General features: G+C 36.3%; 1 protein-coding gene across 3 annotated transcripts in view; it reads left to right on the top strand.

Annotated features, from left to right (window-relative positions):
* The window catches only part of ezh1 (enhancer of zeste 1 polycomb repressive complex 2 subunit), a 77842-nt gene that overhangs the window by 21460 nt on the left and 35849 nt on the right, over positions 1-20533 (top strand). For 2 of the 3 annotated variants that reach the window (XM_051936393.1, XM_051936391.1), the window contains 10 exons: positions 2078-2203; positions 4546-4665; positions 5098-5215; positions 7782-7967; positions 9847-9949; positions 10649-10812; positions 12004-12095; positions 13401-13560; positions 18188-18366; positions 19290-19381. In XM_051936393.1, coding sequence (XP_051792353.1) covers positions 2078-2203; positions 4546-4665; positions 5098-5215; positions 7782-7967; positions 9847-9949; positions 10649-10812; positions 12004-12095; positions 13401-13560; positions 18188-18366; positions 19290-19381 — 1340 coding nt within the window. The remainder of the gene's footprint in view (positions 1-2077; positions 2204-4545; positions 4666-5097; positions 5216-7781; positions 7968-9846; positions 9950-10648; positions 10813-12003; positions 12096-13400; positions 13561-18187; positions 18367-19289; positions 19382-20533) is intronic. The other variant, XM_051936392.1, reaches the window with a different exon arrangement.

Genomic DNA, 20533 nt, shown 5'->3' with positions numbered 1-20533 from the left:
TTCATGTTGTCTGAAGGTATGGTAAAAAGTTAAGAAACATCTTGGCGCATCTCCAGTTTGGCACAGCCACACTCCCATCATTTTGAGTCCTGCTGTTTGTGTTGGTGGAAAGCCAATCTCTTTCCCATTTAGAATATTCCACTTACTGAGGTCCAGGTTCTCTTTTCCTCCTTCTGTGTTTTTTTTTAATTATCTTCAACTTAGATCAGTCCTTAAAGCCAGCAGGATCTCAACACACTCTGTACCAACTCCCTTAACTTTTCTTGGTTCTTATGTCCAACCTTTTAGCAAGTAAAAGACTTTTGCACTTTTTCCCATCTTACTAAAAGCTATAGTGTATTCAGAAAGTATTTAGACCCCTTTGCTTTCTGCACACTTTGTGTTGTAGGTTTAATTTTAAATGAATACATTTGCCATTCTTTCCCATTGATCTACACTCAAAAATCCATAATGACAAAGTAAAAAATGTTTTCTGAAACTTTTGGAAATTTTATTAAAAAGCAAAGAATAGAAATATTCAGACCGGTCCGTGTACTTTTTGGTATTTGAAATTTCATTTTAGAAGCAAAAGCGAAAAAATGAAAATGAAAGGGATTTTCAGATTTTGATTTTTTGATTCAAGAATAAAATGAGGGAAAACAAGGTATTTTTTAATTCTATGGTAACATAGCAGTCATAAACTTAAAATTACACATACTTTTCTAGATTTGTTTGTGATTCAAATAATGAAAGTGTAATAGCTCAAAAACAACAAAACAGATGCATTTATAGCTTTTGTCACCTCTATCTCCAAATGTGTGTCAGTCGACAGCCCGAGATTTGCTCAGCACAAATCTTTCTAACATTTCTCGCAGAAAACTCTCTTGCTCACTCCATCGTGTTCATATGACAGACGCCCAGATATAATTTTTGATGACAGGCCTTGTTTTGCCATCTCTAAAATCCCGTCCGAGTACTGTTCCAATGTCATGATGATGGTCCAGTCTACACACCAGTGACCAGTGTTTGCTGCAAGTGGCGCCTTACCTGATCAGGTTGTTGACCTACAAAAATGTCCTGTTCAGACAAAATAAATAAAGGACATTTTTTCGTTCTTGTTTCTTAAATTTTTCTTTTCTGATGTGTTGTAGAGCAAAAGGAAAAAAGTAATTGTTTTGCGTTTTTCATTTTTCCCTTTTAAGTTGAAAATCAAATAAGTGTCTCTTTTTCTTTTTTAAATAATATTTTCTGAAACGAAATTTCAAATACCAAAAAGTACGCGGACCTGGACCCTTAACTGAATACTTGGTTTAAGATACTTTAGCAGGCATTCCAGCTCCAAAAAAATTGCTTGTATACTGAGCTAGAGAAAAGGTCATCAGAACCACTTTCAGTTGTGCAATATTTCTCAAAGATCATATCTCTTGGTTTCTCATCCTAACTAATTGATAATATAGATACACAATAATTTATCTCTATTTATAATCAAACTTTAATATATTAAAGTGATATTTTCGCACTTAGGGAGGTCGAAAACGGTGGTGGAATTTTTTCATGATTACATATGCATTACCTCGATTACGTGCAAAGTAAAAAGAGTTATAGTCACCTAAAAACATAGAAATAATGTTAGTATTATATCATATTTGTTGCAATAAATTGCTATAGGTAAAACATTTAATTATCATAGTGATGGCGGAAATAAAAAAAAAAAATCATAAAGTTAAACATATTACCAGGAACATGACGGGGATGTAAAAATGTATTGTTGTCAATACATCTAAGGCCCATTTGTAATATTCTAAAGATTCCTTTTTTCAGCTTTTGCTAACCTAAGCTTTAAATTTAAACCTCTGGCAGTTTACTGCTTACCTTTGCATGATTTTAGGTCATTTATTGCATTTCAACTGATTAAATGTTAAGAAAAGCTGGAAAAACGGAGGTGTTACAAAACTATTGACTGCTAGTATTTGCACACCAATTACACTGCACTGCACTGTACATATATCTCTGTGGTTTTTTTTTTCTTAGACTTATCTTACTGTTTCAGATTTTCATAAAATTATCTGAAACTGAAATTCTCTGTTGTTTTCTACAGGGCCAGTTCCTTGTGAACCGTAACAAGATCAAGGAAAGAACGGAACTATTGAATGAAGAATGGACAAGGCTCAGGATTCAGCCCATTCCTATGGCAGCCTCAATAAATCAACTTACTGTCAAACAGGTAAACAATAAAAAATATACACAACCATTTATAAACAAATCTAATCATTCATTTTGGACCTACATAATATACATATTATATATTTGTATGTACTAATCCCACAAAAAGAAATTCCAAAAGAATTATGTTAATAAAGTAGGTGTCTTGGAAAAACCTAGGCTTATGGGTGATTGTAAGTAAACTTAGTTTTATTAGTATGTCAGACATGTTGTATTTCACTGTGTTTGTTAATAGGTAGATTTATGAAGCACATATGGTTTTAATGGGTGTCACTGGGGGGTACAACATGGGAGGTCATCAGTCATTCTTAAACCAAGTCTTTAGTTTTTTTTTTTCACTAACAAAATTACATAATGAAACCCTAGTTCCTTGCCTAATATATGATAGCCTTTGACTGTTCCAACAGCTTACTGCTCTGAGTCAAGCTGTCATTTGTTCTTCTTTTTTTATTTCTTTGCCAGATAGATCCTTTTTATGCTGAGGTACTTGGGTGTGCATGTATATACTCTTTGCTTCATTGTTAACTCCATCAACCACAATGTTTAAAATAACAGAATTGGCTTACAATCAATATCAGGGAACACTAAGTCCGTTGTGCTCCATTTAATGCATAAGTCCTTTCCAAAAAGAAAAAAATGAATAAAATAACCACCCCTCTTTGAAAGCCACTCTGTCCCTGTTTAGGGTCATGGATAGGTATTTGCAGAACCAATATGAGCAGCACTGGTTGCTAGAATAGTAACCAACCCCAGAGAGCACGCCTGCTTATCACAGAGCAATTTTATGCACACAATGAAGTTAATTCACACTAGGCCATTGTAGAGTCACCAGTTGACCTAACTTGTTTATCTTTGAAATATGATGAGAAATACCTGGAGTACCAAAATTGAAATCCCACACAAAGATTAGAAAGTGTAAAATTGTCACTGTAGTGGGGCAAATGATGAGGCAGAGCAAAATCCAAATGCTTGGGGTGCCAACCAGACAAAACACTGTTTAATTCCAACAGAAAAGAAAAAATGCTAAATAAAACTTACACTTGATGGCACTCTCTTGCTGGGAAGATTCCTGAGGGATAGTGCTCTTTTATAGGATGCACTCTTTCTCACTCGCTCACTATAGCAGTCGGGTCTGAAATGAGACGCCACCTTCCGGGTGCAACAAAAGAAAATGGGGAAACCATTGGTACGTAGGGAAAGTGACCGCCAGTGTTTTTGTTCATCACCAGAGTATGTGGTCGTGAACAGATGCAAAATTTTGGCAAACTTTTTGATCGTAACCCGATTTGTACGTGTTCAGAAACGTTCGTGACCAGAGGTTCTACTGTATATCTTTATACAGTCTCTGATCTAAAATTATCTCTCAGTTCTTTAGCAGCAATAATCGACTGTTACTCTGATGAGATAACATTATGCAGTAAAGAATTTGTTTTGGTAACCTATAATAAATAAACTGCTTTCCCCAAGACTCATTTTGCTTAATTGCAAGAATGCTTACCCACCCCATAACTAAATGGAGCAGCATCGTCTTATATTAACTAAAACAGAGCAAAGTAGTTAAGTACTTGTGTTTTTGAAAGCCAGAATATCATCTTGTTTGAGAACCAACAGTTTCATACAATATAACGTAATTTATACTGACAGTCTTCGACTCCGCAGAAGAGGTTTGTGAATAAGTTATGATGATTAAATCAAAAGAGAAGTGTTTTATGATAACTTCCTCAAATCCACTTAATATAATTCATTGTAACGGGTGTCCAGAGCTTATTCCAGCAGCACCAGGGTATTCTCTGCAGTGGGTAAAGACCTACAACAGTGTGCAGGACTTCACAGAGCCCACTTACACACACACACAAACACACACACACAACCTCACCTGGGCCATGTGGGAATAGCCTAACCTGCACATCCTTGGTGATGTGGGAGGAAATCTGGAGTACGAGATAAATGTATTTACTGAATGAGTACAATTCTACTTATTCTGAGTTTGAGAGAAATTTTGTACAAATTACGTATTGCTCTGTTTTGCCAGATCCCAACAAGGGTACGTTTTATGCTTTATATTCAATTATTGCTGAAAATTAACAGTTTTGTGGAGACATATAAAGATGATCTAATTTGCAGCCTGCTTGAAAAAGCAAAAGCTGATCTGGCCAAATACAGAGCCTTGGGATTATTTAACATTGTTCTGGAAAGAATTTGCTGGATTGTGAAAATGCTTAACTTTGATTTAAGAACAAGGGAAGATGTTACTCTGCACTATAGATTTTGTGTTGTGACATGTATGTTCTGTGCATACTGAGCTTAATTTATAATTCTTCTCTGGTTATTTTTCTTCCCTAGTGCGTTGTGGAATATGGCTTCCCAGGATACAAGAACCAATCAGTCAGTATAAGAACTTTAAGCAGTGTAGCTGGAGTTCCATTTATGCATGCCTGGTCACCCCTGCAGCAAAACTTCATGGTGAGACAACTCCTAAGTTTCTTTTGTAGCCTGTACATCTTGCTGCCAGTAATCTTGTCAGAATGCTTCTCCTATATTTGCAGTTATTTACACCAGTGATTGACAAACTACAACCTGTAGGCAAGATAATGCCCATTGAATATATATGTCAAAACACAGGTTTGAACCTGTTTGTTCTTGTAATATCCCACCTTACATTTAAGGTGCAACTCAGTGATGCTTCTGGTTAGAAATGAATCTATGGTTCAGTGCAATATCCTGTTTGTAATTGTCCTAAAATCACACTCCTTTTCACTGCAAACCACTGAAGGAGAAATAGTTTCACTCCAGTCGTACAGTTACTACTCAATACGTAACATTCTTTAAAGTGACATCTTTTGCAGTATTGATATGTATATGATATATACAAGAGGCATCTTCTTCATTTTCAAGGTGGAAGATGAAATGTTCTTACACAACATTCCTTACATGGGAGATGAAATTCTAGAGCAAGATGAAGCATTTCTGGAAGAGTTGATAGACAACTATGATGGAGTGCATGGAGATCGAGGTGATTTATTGCATATGGTTAACTTGGAGGAGCCTAGCATCTTTTATGCATGTTATTGTTCCTGTATTACACAGGCTTGTTTCCTCTCACTGCTTTTTCAACTGTGTTTTTCTTGTCGCTTTTTTTTTTTAATGTGAAAACTTGCATTTATGAAGGAGAAGACTATTCCATCCTTCTAATTCATTTTGCTGTCCTTAAGATATTTGATAACCATTGCATCAACTTGTTATATTTTTTAAAAATGGTAGGGTTCCTTTGTAGTATCCTGACATGAAGTGTGTTACATTTTGCCAGACCTGTTTCAGATGTTTTTTTGTATCCCATCTGAAATACATGTGTTGATAATTTCCAAAGACATCATTGGCTATATAACCCATTTAACCATGCCCGGGGCTGGAAATAAAAGACATAGAGTAGATGACAAAGAAGAACGTCATAAAAAGGTTCAAAAATGGTGCGAAACACATGCAGAGCAGGTTAGAGATAGTGAAAGTACTAAAATTCAAAAGTCTCAAAAAATGATAATAAAGATCGCATTAGCGTAAACAAACGGAAATTATTGCTCGGTGGAATAACAGGACAGCGAAAAGAGATTGAATATATTGTTAAGATTTAAACTTTAAGTCAGAGACTTGTAGATCATCTAATTTGTGTTGCCATCAAGGAGAAGTAGTGTTTCTTCCAAATGAAGAGGCGTATCCATGAGAATTAAAAGATTTATTGTTTGGTGAAAGTGAAATCAACATACACAAGTGGCAGAGACGTGAAGTGGCTGGTAGTGCAGGTTTGGGGGGTTGGCGAGCGAAGCCCTCTAGTTTATAATAAAGAAAAGTAGAGCAGTGAGAAAAAGTTTAACTAAACCAAAACCACCAGGTTACCTGTATTTTGGAAAACATTAAAATTTGAAGCATTCACTTTTTTGAAGGTGTGTCATGTCCCTATCTATATGGGAAATGTCAGAAAGAGAGAGAGAGTGAGGTACAGAGATCAAGGTGTTTAAGTAATACCCATTTTGTACACAACAGTTTTATCCCAAGTAACCAACACCTGATGCTAAATATTACTGTTTTTCAAGAGTGCCATTTCTATTTTTGGTAATTTAAATATGGATGCTCATAAGAGATGGCCACATTATGGAGTGGGTAGAATATGTACTTATATTAAAAGTGGAAATATAGTTGAAGTCAGAAGTTTTACATCCACTCAGGGTGAATTCTTTAAAACTCGCTTTATATCCCCGTCACTGATTTTGTACTAACAAGCTATAGATTTGGCATATTGTTTCAGACATCTATTTTGTGCAGGAAAAAGGAATTTTTCCCAACAGTGTTCACAGACCTCCGAGTATTTCACTTTTTATTGCCTATATCACAATTCCAATGGGTCACAAGTTTACATACTTTGTTAGTATTCAGCATCATTGCCTTTAAATTGTTTAGCTTAAGCCACAGCATCCACAAGCGTCTTACAATAAGTTGCTGGAATTCTGGCCCATTCCTCCAGACAGAACTGGTATAACTGGGGCAGCCTCCTTCCTTGCACACACTTTTTCAGTTCTGCAGACAAATTTTCAATCTGATTGAGGTCAGGGCTTTGTGATGGCCACTTCAATACCTTGGAATGCTTGGGGTTCTTGTCCATTTGGAACTTTAACTTCCTTGATGAGCTCTCGAGATGTTCCAATATATCTACATCATTTTCCTTCCTTGTGATCCATCCATCCATGATATCTTTAAACCTCACTTTATAAGCCCTTCACAGACTTTATATTGACAAACTATAAACTTGGCATAATGTTGAAGATGTCTACTTCATGCAGGGCAAAAGTCATTTTTTTCCAACAATGTTCACAGACCTCTGAGTATTTTACTTTTTATTGACTAATATCATAATTCCAGTGGGTAACAAGTTTACATACACTTTGATAACTATGCCTTTAAACAGCTTTGAAAATCGAGAAAATGATGTCAAACCTTTAGGCAATTAGACAATTTCTGCCTTCAACTATATGTCACACTGGCTGTTTTTCCTTAAAAAAGGTAGCATGATCATTCTTAAAATGTCTGCTATTATACCTTATAACTTGCACAAAAATCACATTAAATTAAATCAATGTTCAGTTTGCCATTTATTCTCCATCCATCCATCCATTTTCCAACCCGCTGAATCCGAACACAGGGTCACGAGGGTCTGCTGAGCCAATCCCAGCCAACTTGTTATATTTTTTAAAAATGGTAGGGTTCCTTTGTAGTATCCTGACATGAAGTGTGTTACATTTTGCCAGACCTGTTTCAGATGTTTCAGGGCATAAGGCAGGAACCAATCCCGGGCAGGGTGCCAACCCACTGCAGCCATTCATTCTCTAAATATAAAATTTGAAATAATTTATTACTGAGGTTTGTTTTATGATTGGTCTGTGTATTTTACATCTAGCACATAATAAGTTCTTTTAGCAACAATTAGGAGTCAGTTCCCAAATTAACACCTATATTGCTGTTTTACTAATGAGTTATTTTTAGTGGAGTTTTGGTAAGGTAAATTTTCTTCTCTTTTTCTTGTCTTCAAGAAGGAGGGTTCATTAATGATGAAATCTTTGTGGAGTTAGTGGATGCTCTTAGCCAAAATGGAGATGATGAAGGAGAAAAAGATGGGGAACAACTAGAGAATAAAGCTCAAAAAGAAGAGGAGGAGGAGGACAGTGCAACTGAACATGAGATGAGGGTTGTCAAGCAGAAGAAAGTGACTGCCACTGGTAAGGTGGAACACAGCTGTCAGCAGGGACGTACCTTCATTTTTGCATCAGTCCAATAATTTGTCTTAACACACTCACTTGGAAACTCACCTATCATCCAACTATCATGTTAAAACATTATTTGCCCTTACACTCAATGAGCTTAGATTAATAACAAAAACACAAAGTTATATCTCTATGGTCCAGTCAAGACATATTTTGTACAGTTTCAAATATTTTATTGAATGTTTATATTCAGTTTCCTTGTTGTGATTTCTTGAAGTTTTATGTATTTTTAAAAAAATTGTTGTCCAGCTGGCATATCATCGTTATCATGCTTTGGAAAATATGAGTAGCAGATTTCAGAACTTGGTCTGGATCTTTGCAAGATATATTATTTTTTTCCTTTATTTGTTGTTTATTTCAAAGTGTGAAATTCTAATATTAAGAAATCTAATCTAATATTAAGAAAAATATTTTCAAAATGGTGTCTTCCATATGGCAAGGTGTCTGGTAACTTCAGTGCCCCATTTATTAATAGTCTGTAACATTTTTAATTCTAGAAGTCAAAACTTTACCAATTTCCAATTTACTATACACCTTAGACATTGAGTTTGTGACATATGTATTTACAAAATTGTTAAAAGCTGGATGCATTACAAGTTTATAGTAATTAAAGTAAATTAAATAGACTTATGATGCAAAACATAATATATAAAATGTTCAACACTAGAATTACCAGAGCCTATGAAGAAACTCGTAGATCCATCCCACCTTAAATCGCTTCGCACCTCTCTTAAAAGGTGTAATTTTGCTTGACTTCTCACTCTATACAACTCTAAGCAACTGACACGCAGGTCAAACAGACTTGATCTGAGAAAACTGTGCGCCGGTGGGGGGATGTGATAGTAGGCTGCTTGCTGCTTATCGACACATTTACAGGACAAAAGACGATGATGGGAGAGGTGCGAAGCAATTTAAGGTGGGACGGATCTATCAGTTTTTTCATAAGCTCTGGTAATTCTAATGTTAACCATTATTTGCTGTGATTTACAGCACTCAACATAGAGTAAGTGGTGCATGCCTCAGAAATACCACCAGTGCCAGGCCAGGATTTCTCTAGGTTTTTCTTCAAAAACAGGCCTCACCTTAAGACAGTCTAGACTCGAGCTCAGAAGGCAGGCTTCAAGGTCTGCACATGCCTGAAAGTTGGGCTCAGGTTTTAATAGTTCACCAAAATACACAAAAATGTCCCTTCAAGGGAAAGGATAACTGTAAACCTCTGGCTTGAGAAGACAAAGCCAAGTTCCATATATTTTAAAGAATTTATTAAGTAAATCAATAAATCACAAAAATATATCAAGAAAAAGGAAAAGGTAAAAAGATATGCCTAAAAAGGCCACCCAAGGCAAACATCCAATTTACTATCCAGAAATCAGAAACCTAAAAGAGAAGCAAAAAATAAATAAATAGACCAGAAAAAATGTAACTTAATACTCATTATAAAGCTTTTAACTCCACAAACCGCAATGAACCTCAGTGGGACATACTGCTCAGCTTGCAATAGAAAGGCAGAGGGTGGTCCCTCTGCAGTGATGTGATAGTGGCCCTGCCTCTTAGGGGGTTTCCAATTACAGAAAACAGTGAACAAAGGCAAACAATGTAAATACACAATAAATAAATACTAAATAATAAATAAACATAATATTAATAAAAATTGCATAGTAACATAAACATATGAAAGATAATAATTGTAACAGAAATATAACCCATAAAAATATAAATTAATTATAAAACTTAACCGAGGGAACAAACCCAAATTTGAGTTAAATATAATATCCTTATGTTTGCTGTAAGTGTATCACATAATCATTAAAAATGTGTATGTTCATTTTTCCAGGAGCAGATGGTCATTTTAATAAAAAGGTACCTAATGATAACATATTTAAGGCCATTGCATCAATGTTTCCAGGCAAGGGGACAGCTGAGGAGCTCAAAGAAAAGTAAGAGTCTCAGTCTCTCGAGTCATTTTGCATGTTCTCTGACTGACTTGCTGCAATCAGTAATGCTGCAAGCAAATCATTTAGATAAGATTTGTGCCACTTGTTTGGGAAATTAATAATATTTTAGGTTTAAATCTCTTTCAAATTGTTTAAATTGTTAAAAAATGTTTTTTTTTTTAATGTCAAAGGTTCATTTATTATTTTCTTGCTTAAAATTCATTTGGTGTGTTTAGAAGGGAAAGTGAAACACAACTTGTTGGTTAGTGGGTGTCCTAATATATTCCCATCAGTCCTTCTGACAGTTTGGCAGATCAGATGTCCAGTATATGCTATGTAATGAATATCTGCTCAGTAGCACAAAGGCAATGTTTATACTGAAAACGAAAATGTAGCATGTGGTACAGAATTTGAAATACAAGCTGTGAAAATAAGAGTAGATTTTTTTATGCTGTATATTGGTATTTCTGTACAGATTTCATGATAGATTATTAATAATAATTTGTAGTTGACACTGTTGGTTTGGATGATACTACTAGCATTTTAATGTCTCCTGCCTGCTAATCCTTGAGTGCTGAATTTATTTAAAAGAATAATGCAAGGAGGCACTTCATCATTTTTTTTAATCAAACAAACTTTTGGATGCACATTTATCCCCAGATGAGTCTTGTACTGAAACTTTTCTTAATGTGTCTATCCCAGGTACAGACATCTAACAGAGCCTCTAATCCCTGTTGAGCTGCCTCCACAGTGCACTCCCAACATAGATGGGCCATTTGCCAAGTCAGTGCAGCGTGAGCAGGCGCTCCACTCCTTCCACACGCTCTTCTGTCGACGATGCTTCAAATATGACTGTTTTCTACACCGTAAGAGTGCATGCATTTTCTGTAGGTGGATAAAGTGTAAAGAAGTGCATTATGATAGCTATCATTACCCTATAGCAGTTGGGTTGTTAGAAAGGTTAACATAATCTTCTTTTTTTTATTGTAAAGTAATATTGGCTTTTTTTTTTTATTTCTCCACAATAAATCCATGCTTATACATTGTTGAGTACATTTGTTACCATTCTTAGTAAAGCCCAATCAGAGAACTCAGAAATCAAAAAAAAAAATTGAAATACCGTATATACTCGCAGATAAGTTATCCTACTCGCAGATAAGTTCTCCCACGGATAAGTCGGACTTGATTTTACAGTATAATTTCTGGTATTTTACAATGTCGCTCATATAAGTCGAATGTGAAAAACTCACGCTTATTGGTACAAGGGGTTATGCTATGTTAACGCCCACCTGAGAGAGTAACCATGGAGCACACAGCCTTTTTTTTTCTATGTGGGTGTGGCAATTCGCTGTATCATTGTGTGCTCCTAACCTCTCTCTCTCTCTGTCTCTATTGTGCCTACGTGACCACACGGTAATACCCAAACTATTCCAAAATAACGTTTGCACTGATTTGTGTTCTTTGTATCTCATACCCTCATACACCTTTTTCGTAAGAGCATTCCTTATCTACGATGGAGCGTTCGATCAGAAGAAAATATGAAGCTGGTTTTAACTTAAACATTATTGAAGTAGCGAAAGAAATTGGTAACTGTGCTGCTGCAACAAAATTTGATGCATCTGAGAAACTGATACGAGATTGGAGGAGGCAAGAAGATGTTTAAAAAAAAAATTAAGTGTTGTATTTTTGAACAGGCATACAAGTAGGGGTCTGATTTTATGATCGATTTTTCTGGTTTCAAGACCCAACTTATACTTGAGCATATATGGTAGTGAGGTTTCAGGAAGTACTTGTTTCTCCAGTTGTAAAGCAAAGAGATGCACTTTCAAGTCCTGGGAAAGTGTCCGAAATACACTAGTTGAACTGCTCCATGTTTGGTTGGTGTAATAATAGTAAGTTAGAGAATTGCAGTGATGTTGAATTAAAGAATAAAGGGCATCAAAAGCAAAAAAAAAAAAAACAGCAAAGAAAAATTAATAGATGGTTTTACAAATATGTGAAACTAGCTCCTTGGATGAACAAAAATATTTTAATGTTTTATTTGCATTGTATTTTAGCCTTCCATGCTACACCTAATGTATATAAAAGGAAGAGTAAAGAGATTCACATAGAAACCGAGCCTTGTGGTGAAGACTGCTTTCTGCTGCTGGTAGGTTTCCTTTCAAAAAAAAAAAAAAAAAGTGGAATAAAATAGTATAATATACAGTTTGTTAATGTGTAGGGGGTTCTATGCTGTTTTGTGTTCTAGAATTTGTCGTGTTAAATGATATGTTAATATGTAGTAGGGCGGAGAGTTTACTTCCTCGCAGGATATTAAGTAGTAAAGACTCGAGACACGCTTAGGGTCCACTTGTATATTAATCCCATCTTTTAAACCACAGTGTTACTGCAAAGAAGGAGTGTTTGGTTTCACATTACGCCTCATCAGGGTGGGATAGCTTTGTTTCCTAAGTGGTGAGAATATGCTGTGCCACCTGTAAATGAGGCATAAAACAGAAGAGACTTCTCACAGTGAACCTCATAAGTAAACATAAAAAGATTTCCAAGTAATGCTTGTTTGAGTTGTGACACATTTAGTAGTCTCTCACTAGGTTTATCCCTTAATTGCTTAAATTTCAGACACTGCCTAATGCATGAGACCATGATGGTATGAAGTGACAGGCAATACTTAACGTCACACAATCAACAATGCACTGCATTTGTGGTTACAAAATTGAAGCACCAGTTGAAAACCAAACAGAAAAAGGTGATGTGATAATAATTAAAAATACAAATAAATATAAATACATGGAAACCAAACCAAATACTGTAAACTAATTAATACCTCATTCCTGACTCTGATGACTTCACATTAGTACATGTCTCAGCCAGTGTCGGGAAGGCCCACCAGTGTTTTCCCTTCCTTAGGTGTCTAAGTGAAAAGTCAAGCAAAATGACACCTTTTATTGGCTAATTAAAATACATCTCGCCTGAAGAAGGGACCCGAGTTGCCACGAAAGCTTACATATTGTAATCTTTTTAGTTAGCCAATAAAAGGTGTCATTTTGCTTGACTTTTCACTACATTCATAATGGCTAACACGGTACAACACCCTAGTACATTAGATGTCTAGGAAAAGCCTGTCTCCATTAATGCTCATTCTTCAAAGCCAGGCAGGATGCTTTCACACACCTTGGTTTGGCAAGCTAACATAAAGTTGATTTTATTTTTCTCCCTTCAGTATGTCCCTATTGACAGTTTGAGAAAGCTGTGTTTCTGTTGCAACTCTACTTTGAGAAATATTGCAACAAATGCACTGTTTGTCTGTATTTAACTGCAAATGTGCCTTTTACATTTAAGCACAAATGACATTATAAGGTAGATTTACAGTTGAAAAGTGAACTTTTTTTTTTCTTTAAACATCTATCAGATTTATTTTGCTCAGTAGTCTTAACATTTTTCTCTCCTCTCAAAGAAAGGAGCAAAGGAATTTTCAGAGCAGAAGCTGACCAAAAGGCACTGCACCCGACGCCGGTGTAAGCGACAGAGAATTCCTAGTTCCAGCTTTTCCAGTTCGTCCATTTCAGGAGAAGGAAAAGAAGGAGACAGTGACAGAGAGATGACCAGCTCTTCAGGTATACCAATCCTGTTCTTTTCTAAATATTATTAAAAACTTGTCCTTCCCTGGTGACATACCCAGTGCAGCCCTTAGCCTGCAGCATGCTAGTTTTCTCTATAACCATATACTAAAATATTTGTATATATTTCACAGGCCTAGAAATCTTTTTGCAGATTGAAATAGTTGAACGTTTATCTGATCCACTAGTGCTGGGAATTTCTAGAGTATATTGCTTAGAATTTTTGTAGCATATACCTGTTACTAAATTTCATTTATTTTTATAGAAGAATAAACAAGTCCAAAAATGTTTGCAAATATTAAACCTCAAAAACACCAATAGTTGTATTGTATGCTAACGTTTAACATTTCAAGAAATTGAGAATGGTTTAAAGATGTTGTAATTAACATTAATTTTTTAATTGCTGTTCTGTTATTTCCCAACCACTGAGAGAGTGCACAGTTGTAGTAAGTTTCATCTCAATCCAACTACCAGCACCAAAAAGCAATGCAATCACAGGTTGAATGTGATAGGTTTACCAGTTTTATTTACTTTATTTAGCTCTTCTCATCTTTGGTATGTTAAGTCATTTTCATGTCATTTATTAGATTCTTTGTTGTATGAAATTTGTTCCAGCAGGATTGGCACTCCAGCAACTATATTAAAAAAAAAAAATCCATCCATCCATCCATTATCCAACCCGCTATATCCTAACTACAGAGTCACGGGGGGGTCTGCTGGAGCCAATCCCAGCCAGCACAGGGCACAAGGCAGGAAACAATTTGGGATCCTGAGGTGGTTTGCCATGTGATGCGTATTCCATTGTACTGTATTAGTTTTTGCTCCCAACCTAATATATATCAAATGGCGATCCTAAATTGTCCCTAGTGTGTGCTTCGTGTGTGTGTATCCTGTGGTGGGTTGGATTTGTTCCTGCCTTGCGCCCTGTGCTGGCTAAGATTGGCTCCAGCGGACCCCCGTGACCCTATGTTAGGATATAGCGGGTTGGAAAATGTCTGACTGACTAAGCTTCAGGGACATCAGTCTGCCCAGTTAGGAAGCATAAGCGATTGTGAAGCAACTTCACCTGCTTTGGTGCAAATGAAAGTGTGAATAGGCGCATTAGAGATGTAACGGCAAGACAACCCTAAAAAAGGAAATGATTTTACAGGTGGTGGCCACAGACAGTTGCTCTCTCTTTATGCTTCCTGACTGATTCTTCTCTAGTTTTGCCTTTTGCTAGTGTCCTTGTCACTACTGGTAGCCTGAGGTGGTACCTGCAGCCAGTTCAGGTTGCACAAGTAGTCCAGCTCCTCTAGGATGACACATCCATATGTGCCGTTGTGAGAAAGTTTGAGGCATCTTCCAGCACGGTCTCAAGAGTATGGATGAGATACCAGGAGATGGGCTGTTACACGAGGAGAGCTGGAGAATTTTACATTTTTTTAAAAATTATTTTTTAGCTTTATTGGATCTAGGCTGAGTGACTTGTTTTTCTCGTCATACACATTTCATTCATTGTATGTTGACCCTGTGTTAACCTATATATGACAAGTAAACCTAAACCTAAACCTGAAGCAAAGAATTTTCACAGGTGTCCCAACTTCATTTGATTACTTAAAAACCCTCTGTGTGTCTTAAAGCAGAGTTGGAACAGACTGTGTTACTACACCTTTGAAGTTCTACTTGGACAATATTCCAGTGATAATGGCAAGAAAACAGCAATTAACAAATGGAATGAGACAGAGCATTATTACCCTTAGAAGTGTAGGCCTTTCTTTTAGAGAAATTTCACAAAAAATCCAAGTATCAGTGAGCCTAGTGGTGTCCTGCACAATCCAAAGGCAATTGGAAACTGGAAGAAGCTCTGATTGGAAGAGATCTGGCAGAGCCAAAGTCACAAGCCAATCAGAAAACAAGTTTCTGAGGGTCACCAACTTGTTTGACCAGCGCCTCACATCACAACCGCTTCAAGCTGAGCTTAACAGTGCGGGTCATAAATAGCAAGAGTCAGTTCCTACTGGGAAGAGGAGACTTTGTGCTGCAGGTTTGACAGGGAAAGTAGCAATAAGAAAGCCATTCCTTAAATGACAAAATAGGGCCTTGAATTAGTGGCTGTGGACTACTGCAGACTTGAAGAAAGTCTCATGGACAGATGAATCAAAATTTGAAATCTTTGGTTCATCACGCAGGGTGTTTGTATGACGTAGAGTTGGTGAAAGGATGGTTCCTCAGTGTGTGACTCTAACTGTCAAACATGGAGGATGAAGTGTGATGGTCTGGGTTTTTTTTGCTGGAGACTTGCAGAGAGTGACTGGCATTCTGAATCAAAAGGGTTACCAAAGTGTTTTGCAGCACCACACAATACCTTCATGCCTGCGTCTAGTAGGTTGGGGGTTCATCCTGAGTTTCTGAGGGTTATTGGCACCTAACAGCACAACAGCTTCAAGCACAGCTCAACAGTGCAGGTTGAAAAAGCAAAGATTCTTTTGCTGGAGGCAGAGCTAGTGACTTGGCAATCAGCGACTGCCATTCTGAATCAAAAGTGTTACCACAGATTGGCTGTTATCAGCAAAAATGTTGATGAATCAAAAATTTGAAAAAAATTTTCTACATTTAATGTTTCATTGACTTGTTTTTTTATTTTTCATTGTTTTATGCCTTGATTTCATGAAACATGACATTAAACTTTGTGCATTTCCTTATAAACTGAGGTGTTGACATATGCTGTTATGGTGTTCACAATACTTATTTTCTTTGGCAACACTTTTTTTTAATTGTGTTAGGACTCATTTATTTGGTTCATTATTAGGGACGGTTTATACTTCACGCTCAGAATGCTTATGTGCACGCATCATGGCTGCCACGTGTTCCCAGTGTTATTTTGATAACACTTCTGAGCAATTAGTCAGAAATTAAAGTGACACGTGTGTGAGTTGCAGTACCAATAATAATTTTGGTGGCATGTGTGTTCAAGTTTTGGTACATGACGTCCGCATCTTTGTTTACAATCAACATGTGACAGCAAGTATGCAGCCCCAACAGAATCAATCTGCATGCTTCGATGCTTGATGAATGGTTTGATGCAGTGAAACAAATTATCAAACTTAAAAGCTAACATGCAAATGTGTTCATGGTTTGTTTTCTTCATCCATTTTTCGCATAGACAATACAAGCGTAAACCAGGAAATCAGGATAGCAACATCCCCAAAGTCACATGTCCCATAGTGTTGAGTATATCCCCGGCTTACTGATTTGTTCTTATTTCTTTCTTTTTGTTTGCCACATCAGTGATCTGAGCTCCAATGAAGGACTCTGGTCTGACACACTTGGCTTTGTCAAGTCAAGCAAGTGATTTGTTTTTGGATCCTATAGAATTACCCATGAAGCCATATTTGACACTCAATTTAAGATTCTGACTAATTAATTCATTCAACAAGAACTGTTGCATTTTAATGTTTACCGGTTTCAGTTCCATGTTTATTCAAGGCTGCTTGCGATAAGTCCTTTCATGTTGACATTATGATAACGGATGTATGTTGAAATTTGTTTTGGGGGACTAGTACTTTTCATTCTATTTGATTATTCTTACAATTTCTGTAGACATGTTTTCTATTCACACAGTTTGATTTTGAATGTTTTCAAATGTGTATTTAGTATGTGTTATTTGACTCTAGTGGCAGTAAAGTTACTGTTTTGAATCCAGTACTTTTTTTATACATTTACTTCTTTTCTTTTGTGAGCTTCATAAACTGACAATCCAACTAAAAACCGCTCATGTCTCAAATTGACTGTGTGTTCTGGGACATCACTTCTCTTGTGCAATATTAGGAACACAGCAGTGCCGGGGCCATGAAAGTGCCATTGTGTTGAAAATAAAAAAAATACTCTGAAGAAAATCAAGGTTGCTCAGATATTTTTGATTGAGATGTATAATTTGATTAGTTTTTATTGAATTAGTGTCTGCATCACTTTCAGTTTTTAATTCTGCTGAGAAATGACTTCAGCTGCCAACACAAGCTGGATTCATGAGGAAAACAGATGCAAAATAAAACCACAGTGGTTTTGTAATAATAATTGGTTGCAGACTGCAAGTAAACAATAGTAGAAACTATGCCATCATTTTTAAAATATTGGAAGAAGACTTTATTTAAAGATGCAGCAGCTATGAATTCCAGGTGCTTGTTTGTGTTGATTAAATGGCCCAGGACTTTCCATTTTTAAAATGTGTCAAAGGACTATTTAATGTAGGCACAGTTAGGGTCTATGAAGCAGCATATTTCATTTTTCAGTATTCACATGTTTACTTTGTTTTATTGAACATATGAGTTTGCATTAAAGATATAGCCAAGAATAAGATGTGATTCATTAATAGTTTAAAAACTTTTAACATGTTTTCAAAGACGTGCTCTTATATCTGGTTGACTGGAAGGACAATCCTAAGATCTAATGTAGATGGGATATTGACTAGGTTGTCGCATGTATAAAGATAGGTAGTTTCTTGTAGGGGGAGTCCAGAGCCTTTTCTGAAGGCTCTGGATGGAAAGCAGGAACAAACCATGAATGAGGTACTGTATAATCAAAAAACACAGAAGTTAATTTTGTGTTGATAATCTTGCTATATTATATTTACATATTTTTGCAGAGGTGAATTCACGTTGTCAGACACCAATTAGGTTAAAGCATAGCACTGAGCAGCCAGAGGGAGCAGAGTTCATCCAGTGGAATGGTGCTGAGGAATCCCTCTTCAGAGTTTTACATGGGACATACTTCAACAATTTTTGCTCCATTGCTCGACTCATAGGCACCAAGACCTGCAAACAGGTAACATTTATATTAGAAGCCAACTGTGTAAATCTGGAAGGCAGCAATGTTAATAGTGTGTCTTTCTGAAAGAAAAAACAACCACAAGTCCTTATAGATTGTATTATTGCAACTAATTTTAAATATAGTTAACTATAGCTTTATGACTCCTTTCACAACGGCAGGCACTTTGTAAAAATAAATCATATTAAATGACATGAATTCTAGAAAGAAATCTGGCTGTCAGTTGCATTATTGTTATCTAAATTTTTATAGTTAGTCTGAATTCAATTCAGTTACATGTGCAAAGGCAGATAACAAAACTCTCAAGCATAGTTTTTTAAACGAGTGTGATTCAGAAAGCCTATTCATAATTCTGAAGGAGTTCATTAATAGGACCACAGCAAGCCAAAGTGCTTCAGAGTGAAAGTGAGCATGCTACGACAACGATGGACAGCAGCAACTCCATGTCTTGCCTTTGTGCAGTGAGGGAGAGGCAAGCCATCAAATGCGCACAGCATATTTTACTCGTAAAGTAACTTCACCACAGGTTGCAAAAGCCAGTGTTTCTAATGGGATATTATGGACGTGGAATTTCTAGACTAATATGTCATCCTCTTTCTTGAAATGTATAGTGAATATACCCTCATGAACAATGGTTTTATATGAATGAAGAAAGTGTGCCAAGGAATATACATCTTTCTGTTTTGAAGTTGGACAGGCAAAAGAGACATAAAGCACAGCCAAACAGAAGATGCAGAGCTTATGTAGACAATTTAATGGTACTTTTCAACAGAAAGAAATAATGCAAAACACATCTGCTCTTATAAGGACTGTTTGTCAGTGGAGGGGATTAAATGATGTACAGTACATTAGAATTGCAGCTTTCTACTTTGGTTTACACAGACTTTTTTTTGTCCATTCTGTCTTTTTGTTTCATTCAGGTATATGATTTTGCTGTGAAAGAGCTCTTGATACTCTGGGCTCCTAAACAGGATGAAGGAAGTTCTCCTCAGAAGAAAAAGAGGAAGCACAGGCAAGAGTCAGGTTTTTATTTTCAATGCATATGTGTATATTTACCTTTGTAATATTTTTTGGCAGACTTATTTTCAGAAACATGTCCAATAGTCAAAGGGTTTAAACCTGTATTCATTTGTTATTTTTTTATTAGTACTTTAGTCTCCAGAATAATTATCCATGGTAAAATATGCAGGTGGACATATATTCATTGCATATACAGTAGGGCAGCACTATTTCAGGGGAATTAAGTTTTTTTTCCTGTGGCAACTCCAGTTTTTCCTTAACATCCAACACATATACAAGTTAGGCTGGTTGACATCTAACAATTGGAGTAGTGTGAGTGGAATAAAATTGGAACAATCTGGATGAGAACAGGTCATTCAGCCAAACAAAGATTGCTAGTCCTATCCACTTAATTCTTCCAAAATAACATCAAGTTGAGTTTTGAAGGTCCCTAATGCCCTACTCTTTTCCACATGACTTAATTACTTATTCAATGTATCTGCGGTTCTCTTTTTAACAAAAAACATCCTAATGTTGGTGTGAAATTTACCATAGGTAAGTTTCCAACTGTGTCCCTGTTTTCTTGATGAACTCATTTTAAAGTCACAGTCTAATCAACTGAACTAACTATCGTCATAATTTTAAACACTTCAGTCAGGTTTCCTCTTGATCTCCTTTTGCTTTTATTGAAAAGGCTCAGCTCTTTTAATCTTTCCTCATAACTCATCCCTTATAGCCATGGAATCAGCCTAGTTGCTCTTCTCTGGGCCTTTTCTAGTACTGTTATGTATTTTTGTAGCCTGGAGATCAAAACTATACACAGTACTCCATTTTAGGTCTAACCAGTGCAATATAAAGCTTCAGCAAAACCTCTTTGGACTTGTACTCCACACATCAGGGCAATATATAACCTGACATTCTGTTACCATTCTTAATGGCTTCTGAACACAGTCTAGGAGTTGACAGCAGTGAGTCCACTGTGTCTACCAGGACCTTCTTATTAGTGGAAATTTCAAGTTTCAGACCTCCCATTGTATATTCAAACCTCACATTTTTACTTCTTATCTATAATAATAAAAGGCAAAGCCCTCACTGACTGACTGACTGACTCACTGACTCACTCATCACTAATTCTCCAACTTCCCGTGTAGGTGGAAGGCTGAAA

This window comes from Erpetoichthys calabaricus, chromosome 14 (assembly GCF_900747795.2).
Source record: "Erpetoichthys calabaricus chromosome 14, fErpCal1.3, whole genome shotgun sequence".
In the NCBI taxonomy this organism is placed as follows: Eukaryota; Metazoa; Chordata; class Cladistia; order Polypteriformes; family Polypteridae; genus Erpetoichthys; species Erpetoichthys calabaricus.
Note: the sequence above shows the minus strand (reverse complement) of the source record. Positions and strands in the feature narration are given on the sequence as shown.